This window comes from Lygodium microphyllum, chromosome 13 (genome assembly GCF_053477565.2).
Source record: "Lygodium microphyllum isolate KBCC chromosome 13, Lygodium_microphyllum_v1.1.10, whole genome shotgun sequence".
Lineage (NCBI taxonomy): Eukaryota > Viridiplantae > Streptophyta > Polypodiopsida > Schizaeales > Lygodiaceae > Lygodium > Lygodium microphyllum.
In genome coordinates this window covers 117,098,537-117,108,041 of record NC_141147.1, presented here as the reverse complement: position 1 = coordinate 117,108,041, position 9,505 = coordinate 117,098,537, and the positions used below count along the sequence as shown (strand labels likewise).

At 39.8% G+C, this 9,505-nt stretch overlaps 1 protein-coding gene across 16 annotated transcripts in view; it reads right to left on the bottom strand.

Annotated features, from left to right (window-relative positions):
• Positions 1 to 351: 351 nt before the first annotated feature.
• The window catches only part of LOC148027109 (DNA (cytosine-5)-methyltransferase DRM2-like), a 48,755-nt gene continuing 39,601 nt past the window's right edge, over positions 352 to 9,505 (bottom strand). For 12 of the 16 annotated variants that reach the window (XM_087691646.1, XM_087691650.1, XM_087691648.1 and 9 more), the window contains 4 exons: positions 2,955 to 3,037; positions 2,460 to 2,601; positions 2,211 to 2,314; positions 352 to 2,095 (listed from right to left, as the gene is read on the bottom strand). In XM_087691646.1, coding sequence (XP_087547772.1) covers positions 779 to 2,095; positions 2,211 to 2,314; positions 2,460 to 2,601; positions 2,955 to 3,037 — 1,646 coding nt within the window. In that variant the 3' untranslated portion in view covers positions 352 to 778. The remainder of the gene's footprint in view (positions 2,096 to 2,210; positions 2,315 to 2,459; positions 2,602 to 2,954; positions 3,038 to 9,505) is intronic. The other 4 variants (XM_087691653.1, XM_087691657.1, XM_087691652.1 and 1 more) reach the window with 3 other exon arrangements.

Sequence of the window (9,505 nt, the reverse complement as noted above, 5' to 3'; positions counted from 1 at the left end):
TAAGCTTAATGTGGGAGCCATGCAAATGTTTATATGCATTGACTTCTATAAAACCTCATCTCTAAGTGTCCCTCTGTTGGCCCCTCATTATCAATCTTTTGTGAATCCTCCATTTATAACTAGGTCTACTTGACAAAAACATCAAAACACCCCCCCAGTTTTTTTTTCTTTTGAGCTCCATATGATATACAATTTGACTATCGAAAAATATTTATGAAAGTCACTTGGAAAAATAATTGTAACAGGGACTCTTAGATGACACTCTATTGGCCCCTTTACCCTATATTTTCTACATACTCAGATTAGTTGCTTTTGGGTACTTTTATGCATATAGAAAAATAGACATATCCATACCTTCAACGCCAACATAGTATTTCCTGAATGCATTCATAAGCATTGTCCATAATCAGTATACAAGGATATCCTGCACTGTCAATTTGTTAACGCCAACATTTGATATGCACATTTTATTTATTTTGATTGCCTTCAAAATTGATCCATGCTGAAGACCAATTGTGTATATATTGTCCTTTGGTAATATTGACAAAATCCTTCCGTATATGGTATTTTTCTTTTTCAGCTGAATTTTGACCAGCTACAACATTGTGGCAAAATATTACATGGCTTTATTTCTAGTATATGTTGCCTCAAAGGCTTGTGACACTACTTCCACTTCTTGCAGACTTAGTGTGACCCTTAATGCATCCAACTGCAACTGATTCATATGTACCCGCTTGTAGACTTGGTGTGACCATTAGTGCATCCTATTGCAACTGATTCATATGTACCCTCTTTCTTGCATGAGTTGTTTTACAATATGAAGAATCCTTGGGAATTCAAAAAACAGACAGGACTCCTTGCCACTCAAACCAACCCTGCTCACTCTGTTATTGCCTGACAGATTGTTGCAGGGGCTTCCTCCTATTATTAGGTCAATCCTCCCCACTGAATCAACAATCTCAGCCAACTTGTCATCGGTTAGATCTCTTACATCATCTTTCCATATCACATTACCTGTCTGACTAGTTTTCCTCCACCAACTGGCAATGATATTTCTGGTTTTAACATTGATTTCAACCACAACCAGTGTCTTCAAACGTATGCCCAGCTTATGAAGTGCCACCTCTGCTCCACCAATACCAGAGAACAAGGACAAAACTGACAAACCCTCAGGATATAGTTCTTTCAATGGTGAAAGGTGGTATGCAACTGTATTTATCTGAAAGGAATTCCCCAATGCATCATATCTATGTGTGGTACTAGAACAACCTCTAGTGTGGTCACGGTCATAACCAAGGAGGAGCTCAATCTCATGAGGTTCAAGAGGAGCAGCCTGGCCTGGCCCCACCCATACTAAGTTCCACCTTTTGCATGCCCTGATGATTTCCAGCTGAAGACTATGAGGTATCTCTTTCTCTTTTTCTTGATGAACTGAAAAAATCTTCCTTATCAACCCACATAAGCTGTCAGGAGCCCGCCGTGTATTGATGCAATTCAACTTCTCCCTGGTATCCCAAGACGGCCAGTACTTGGCTGTGTCTGGAAGTGCTGCAAATATTGTCATGGGAGGGGTAGGAATAATCAACTTTCTCCCATTGACTGGAAGGTTGTGAACATAACCCCTAGGTCTACGGCTCGCTGAGAAATATTTGGAATCTGTAAACTCTGGATCAACTCCATTAAAATGGCGTTTGATGGTCTCCCACTCTGACTTCGGCACGCTCTCCACATTTTCAAAGTAGAAAAAGGGAGGTCCAGTCATCAAAGAGTTCAATGGCTTTGGCCTTCCTTTCAAGAAGCCAGGAACCCCAAAACCCATGCCTTTTCTGTAGTTGATGGATCCAACAGAATCTGTATTTTGATGTGGCCTTCTAACACTTTTGGCTTCAACTTCCTGCCACTGCAAGCCTTCATCATCACTTTCATCAAAATCAGCAACAGGATTTATACTGACCTTGGTTTTCAGACCCAAGTAGCTGTACCAGAGTTTGAGAGTACTTTCATCTGCCCAATTTACTCTGCTGGAAGGACCAGTATCTCTTGTTACTTGAAAAGTTCTAGAGATTTTGACTGAATGTTTAGAGATCTGTTTCCCCTGCACATGAGCAAGTGCATGGGTAATATAATATTCTTTGTAAATCGCAAAAAAAACATGTAGGACAGGGAACACACCCTTCTCCCTCCCACCTGTCTGCGAAGCATGCACTTACTTTGTACTCTTGATAATGGCTATTTGATTCCTTTTGCAATCCAAACTTTTCACCATCTATAAGGAAGCTCAGTAATGCTTCAAAATCTATGCTATCTGCACAAACTGATCACATAGTTTAGATATTTGTTGTTACAACATACATGTCGAATCAATACAGTGGTAAAATAGTTGTCAATCAACAGTGTGATTATGTTTTCCAAGATCACACACAAACTAAATTTCATCTTACATACAAGCAAGGATTTACCACAGCTTTCAATGGCATTTTCGATAGCAGAAGTTGTAAACCCCATTCTCTCTAGTTTTTTGAATGGAAAGACTTCCCCATACTCGTCTTCTTCACCACTACCTTCCTCATCAGGCCATTCCATCTGATCATAATGCCAGAACTTGAGTCCACACAATATGAACATGTTAACAAACAACCATTGCCAATAACTAACACGTTTTATAAAATTGTGCAGAGTCATGGCAATTCATGTTTCTAACAATACTGTCCCTAATTTATTTGTTAGCTTTATAAACTCAAGGCTGCAGGCACATCAGTTTGAAAATGAGAATTTAGACAATTGAGGTGCAAGTAAAACTTCTAAGCCCTATTTAATTGAATCGCATGTTGCATGTCTTACAAAACAATTTCCTGAAAACGCATGTATAGGACCTAAACACAAAATAGGTAATGACAGTTGTTCTCTTCTGCCTTTAGATTCAAGCATCATTAAGGTGGAATTGATTCACATACTTCATTCTCAGACTTGGATTTCTCTTCAGATTGCTGAACATCATTTATAAGGTGCTCCAAGAGATCATCAAAATCAATGCTTCCTGTAGACATAATATGATTGGAAGCACATGTCATTAGCCTAGTAAGATGATTTAGTTTAAAAAACTTTTTTTTGAGATTTTTATGAAAGATGAATTTCAAAGTTAGATGAGGTGTATACAGAATTCTGTCAACACATCTATGTATTTTGCCTTTCAATATTTCTTCGTTAAATTTTTCAAGGGTTATCATAAATTATAAAAAGAAGACTTTATGGCTAAGCTATTAACCCACTATTAATCCTTGACAGTTACTTAGACAACTCTAATGCAAGGAAGTGTCTCCTGTCACACCTGTGTGTGGCATGAAAACAAATGGCTACTGCTCCCAACTCACACACTCAAACTCCATTCATTGGGGGTGGGGGGGGGGGGGGGGGGGGGGGGGGGGGGGGGGTGGTTAAGAAACAATAATGCCAAAACTGAGGTTCTAATCCTGAGTGACCAAGCTGGACTGAACTGTAGAGGCAGGGGAAGTGTACTATTAATAACTGTGGAATATTTCGCAAACAAATCCTAGGATAGGTCAGCATGATAAAGTTGCCAATTACTTACAATTGATGGCCTAAAAACTTGCTGATTGCTAACACTAAAAATATACAGATTGCCAAATGCAAGCCAAAAATGCTTGAAAATGAGGAAGATGGCCCAATGCTGGTCACCCTCCCTAATGAGACTCCAGTCCTCTCTAACAGGATTTGAAAACTCATACCTGGTAGAGTGGGATTTTGAATACTAATAGGCTGAAGCTTGCTACTAGATTGGAGTCTGCTAAAGAAAGAAGTGAAAAAAGTTTGAAGGTCAAATTGTAGGAAATGTTGGACGGTATATGACTGTTGAAATAGACTGCTGGATTGTCTGAAGAGATTCCCTTGTTGAAGGGATAGCAGAGATGTGACTGAACTTCTAACCACTTGGGTCAGATTTGCCATCCGAAGTCTGCTTGTTGTCCTAAACTTGGTTTAAATGGAAGCAGGCAGACAAAGAGCATTCTCCAATTCATAAACCTTTACCTTCCTGCTGACAAGCAATGATTATGGTACGATTAAAGGCCCACATAGAACAATTTTAAATGGTCCATCACATTTAAAACTCAAGCTAGCAAACTAGAGTTTGCTGCAATGAGGAAATTAGAGAGAAAAATTGATCTTATTTGACTAAGGATTCAAAAGAGACCGTAACTGCTGAGGTGAAGATGAGGAAAGCAGCAATAAAAAGTCTTTTTCAGCATTCCTACAATAGTAGAAAGTTGTTTCTACATCCCTCCTTTCTGTTCATGATTTTAGCCTCCACTTGAGAACTTTAATGTGTGAAACTGAGTCACAATGCTCATCTTTATAGCCACAAAACCAGAAAGGCTCATTTTATAGCCCTCTCAAAAACACTCAAGAAGATATCATTCTCTCATTCACATGTAATTTTGACGAGTGATATGACCATCTGCTTGCATTAGACATGGCATAAGTGCTACCAATCCATGTCTCTTTTTCTTTAATCACTAGAGGTAGATTTCAAATTTCAAGTCACAACAGAATTTCATAAAATGGTTATACTGATTTGATGCTCTTTCACATGGTAAATAAGACACTAGATCCAATATACACAATTCCAGACAATGTTGAGAGTGATCCTATATACTACATGACTAATATGGAATTCTACAGGTATAGGCTGCCATAGTGTATCCACACAATGCTCCAACCTTGGTGCACTATCCAGCACACTCCTGTACTTTACGGCCACAGTGTGCATCCCTACCAAATTGAAAGCAGTAACTGTCACAATCAGCCTCCACCCCCACTTGTGCAATGATGAGATCTCTTGTTCAAGTTCCTCCAACATCTCACTCATGGACTTGCTGTCCAGCACTCATAATTTTACCATAGGCTTGGCAGGGGATGATCACAATCATATCCAGATCACAACCACTTCTCCTCATGAAGACTCGATCCATGATGGTCACACGATCTTCCATAACTATAAAAAGGTCAAGCCCCATCTCATGATCCTCCATAACTACAAAAAAGTCAAGCCCAATCTCAACTAGCTCAACAATTCAAGATAAGACAGGTGTATATTGTTTCATGTATTTCCTACAATCATGCAATTTACCTACCTCTCACATAGATTGCTCGTACTCTTGCTCTGAGCTTTCTATGCTCTCTTTACTTGAATCCTACGAAGCGACAAAAAGCCCAAAAGCAAATAGAGCTCATCGTTGCCTCCAGTTTGCTCATTGTAGTCTAGCCTTACAAACGAAGCTCTGATGGTCCAACAATCCTCACCGTGCACATAAGAAAGCTCCTTCAATCCATTGCCTCCTCAATCTGCCTACATCTCCACCACAAGAAGAGGGGAAGAGAAAGGGAAAAGGGAGAAGAAGGAAGAAGAAGGGCACAAGAGGTAACAAGATTTGTCTCTTTTACTCACTCAGCTCACTATGTCTCAAGATCTCACTTTCTCTCACACACTCAAGCTCTCAAGCTATGAAGGAATTAGGAAAGAAGGTAAGGTACAAGTGCTCTCAAATTTGCACACACAAATGAACTTCTCTATTTATTTTGAAGTTTTAAACATCTCAGGATGGACAAGCGGGCACTTGCAAATCATAGTTGCCAGAAGTTTTGGAAATGGGGAAATGAAAATGCAGTTCAGAGTTGCGAAACAGAAGTTCAGCCTCAATCCGAAATGGTGAAAGAGGGAAATGAGAACCTGAAAAATATAAATATATAAATATAAAGATGTGTGTGTGTGTGCACATGCACATGTAGTTATAGTATTATATATAAGCTACTACTTGAGCCTTCATACAAGTAGATGCTAATGTTGCCAAACCTACGTATTACACTCACTTTTTAGTCACCATTGGTTGCTAACAAGAGTTAAGACTCTTGGTACAACCTTCATAGCTACACAAATCTTTGCGCAACTCTAAGCATCCTCTCATATGGCTGTCATGAGAGAAACAAGCATGCAATTAAAGTAGAATTTGAAGACAATAAATGAAAGCTGAAAACTAAAGCACGTTTAGTATCAACCAAACACAAAAATATAGATGGGTAAAGTTCAAGCCATCTTCCCCTCTCCCCCCCTGCCCCCTCCCCCAGGGCCCAGAAAACAAAACAATTTTTAAAAATTCCAAAAAACCCAAAACAATTATTATTTTAAAGAAACAAAAAAATGGTCATCCTAAAACACTTTTCAGTTCCAAAACGTTTCTCCCGTTTCGACATTTGCATTTTTAGCAAAGCAAAATGCCATTTTGGGTAAGTATGGTGCAAATCCACTGCCAAGGGTGTTGATAATAAAGAAATGCTGCTATACAAATGGTGGCCACTCAAGATCTATTGTGAGCATTATGTAAATTAATCTTTTCTCGATGAGGCAAGACAGCATTATCCAACACATGGATTTGACTTGAAAGACTACCCACCCCCTTATAGGCACATTGGCCTTGAAGTGGGATACATCAAAATGAATAAGAGCCAAAGGCTCACCCATGCATGTAATGCCAGACTTCTCATGAGAACTTCATGTCTGTATACCATAAAGACAATGGTCATAAGAATCAAAACATTTGTAATCAATCTTACACACTAACCCTAACTACATATATACACACTCATTCTTCATTCTTTGGGTGATAAGACAATAAGGTACTGCTCACAAGAGAGCTATTGGAGACACCACAAACAAGCATCTTGTATGTGTGTGTGTGTGTGCGCGTGCGAGTGCGCGTGTGTGCGTGCAATCTCCATTCTCCTCGCACCTCCAATATGTTGAGGTCATGATGCTTGTGCCAATGGTTGGGGGGTGCTTGTAACTCTTTTGTGGCTATGGGATTGGCTATGGCTAGAAAGAAAAAACTCATAATAGCAATTGAGGAGAAGGTAAGAGTGCTTGGAGAAGATGGGGACATATCATGCTTCAAATACCCTTTCTCTACTTAAATAATAGATTAACTACCATTCCAAGTGTCCAAATTAAACAAAAAATGCTAATGCAAGCGACAGTGAAGATGGAAATATGCTAGAGTACCAAGGTTTTCACTTGAGTAATGTTTTTAGGGAAATCGTTCACTCACTCAAGTGCCCTTTTACAATGAATATGCAAAGGTAATGAAAGTACAAATGGAAAAAAATGTTGATGTCGAAGACAATAGAATACAAACCAATCCATAAATCTAGATGAGGGAAAATGCATCCTCTCACCCAGAATGGCAAAGGCAAAAGAGTAGGTTCCCCTCTCTCCATCATATCATTGAGAAAGTAGGTGGATCATGAGTGTCAACTAAGATGTTGAGTACCTGATGAAGCTAAGAAGCATCTCCTCTAGAAATTTGTGAGGAGAAATAGCCTCCAAGATAGCCATAATGGTGCCCAAAACATGGCCTCAAGAGAAGACGCCTCTATATTGGTCAAAGCAGTGAGGCTCAACCACGAGAGAACATGGAGCCACTAGGGGAGAGCCGAAGATACATGTCTCCAACCCAATTCCAGTATATCCTTGCAATGGTAGCCCTTCACTAAAATACAAGACCAGCATATGAGTACAAATGAATGCCTGATAACCTTCCTATCTCATATTGAGATGCTTTTGGTGCAAGGCTAAGTAAACAAAGAAGTGGCAAATGCAGCCCTACAAGATGTCTAGCTAAATATTCTACTTACCCTATCCTAATGGGCCTATCAAGAAAAATAGCCTAAGGATAGCACCACCATCAAACTCCGTCTCCTACAATCAATCATTGTGAGAGAAAGATGTCATGAGTGTGTCTCTCGTAAGGACCAAGGGCACATGATGTCCAACTAACTGATCAATCAAGCTTTCATGAATCCCAAAAGCCATTGGCTAAGGGGATTGACCATGTTCAAGATCAAATCCCCCTCTCAACTCCCAACAAGGATCAGCTTGGCTGCACCTTGGGTGTGCATGTTGGAGGTTCAGTCAATAGCCATTCATTCTTTACCCATGGCAAGCATCATCAACATGGCTAGCAAAACATGGGCAAAATCTGTTCTCTCCAGGGATGTAACGCCACATAGTTTCTTGAGTTTAGGAATAGGGCACAAGTGCCCACCATATGAAAGAGGGATTCCTTGCACAATGGCTCAATGAACAGCATGAAATTATGATATCAAATTTGGAGTAGCTGCTGCATAGGTATAATGTATTTCAAGTTTTTGTTATTACTAGCCTTTAGGTTCACTAAAGACCAGTTCAATGTACCCCTTGGCATGTTGTAAATTACAGGCTATTAATAGGCCTATGCTTGTAGTCACAACTTAGCAACCATGATAGTTTTCACCATCCTTTTGTAATCCTATGAAAACATTGGCATCATGGAATATCTCTACTACATATAATTTTTCACAATAATTATTCTCCAAGGGAAAAGAATGTGGTGGCAAAAAGTCCCTCTCCCCAATCAAAAGTGAGAACTGTCACCCTTGGTTGGAGGATCCTTACGCTACAAATGAGGATTTTCAGCAAATTTGGGAAAACTTGCAACAAGGAGATCCTATGCCTTTGCAATTCCATTATAGACACTTAGTTAATGAAGCAAAAGTAGTTATAGTTAATGAAGCAAAGGTAGTTATAAGACATTTGGAAGAAGGTTTTGGAGTGTTATGTGATCCCTTGTTGCAAATCATAAAGAGATTATCAATTTGACCCAAGATTTAGAGAGATATTTCTTCTAGACCAATCTTCAAAAGAACATTGAAGCCTAGAAATCTACAATCCACCTACTCCTTTGGTGTCCTTAGTCCCAATTCAACACTTCAGACCTAGCTATTGTCAACCACAAATAATTCTGCTCCTCCATAGTGACGAGGAACGGCCGAAGTGAGGCCCCATGATGCCAAAATAGCATTTCCACCCAAAATTTGGCCCATGATGTGTTTCAATTGGATGAGACATCCTATCCCTCGTAGGGATCAGGTAGGAAATGCATTTAGAAACAAACTTACCTATCAAAATGGGATGTGGAATGCAACCAAGACCCCTGCAAAAGTGACATTGCATTTTCTTGTTTTGTCTGGACTCCTACTTTCTCTATGTGCTTTCTCATGTTTTCTTCATCTATGGTATGCCTTGTCTAGACTACACCCCACCTCTACTTGCTTCTTCAGCCTACACTACAAGCTCCAGGCTCTGCCTACTTTTCGACTACCTATAGCTTGTGACCTCTCTTCTCTCTCAATTGAGACCTCTCTCAACTTTGCCCCATTTTATCTTCAACCTTTTTTTAGCTTTCAATCCTGACATGGCATCATCTTCCTCTCTTGCACATCGTATCGGTGATCGAGAAAGGTCTACCGATTGGTCATGGTGGGAGGAGGTAAATGCTAACCGCTCATTGATTGGTGGAGGATCATGACCTTGGACATGCAAGCTTGTCCAAGCGAGCAAGTGGAGTAAATAAGATAAGCCAAGCATTTCTATCTATTAGGCCGGAGCACATCTTCT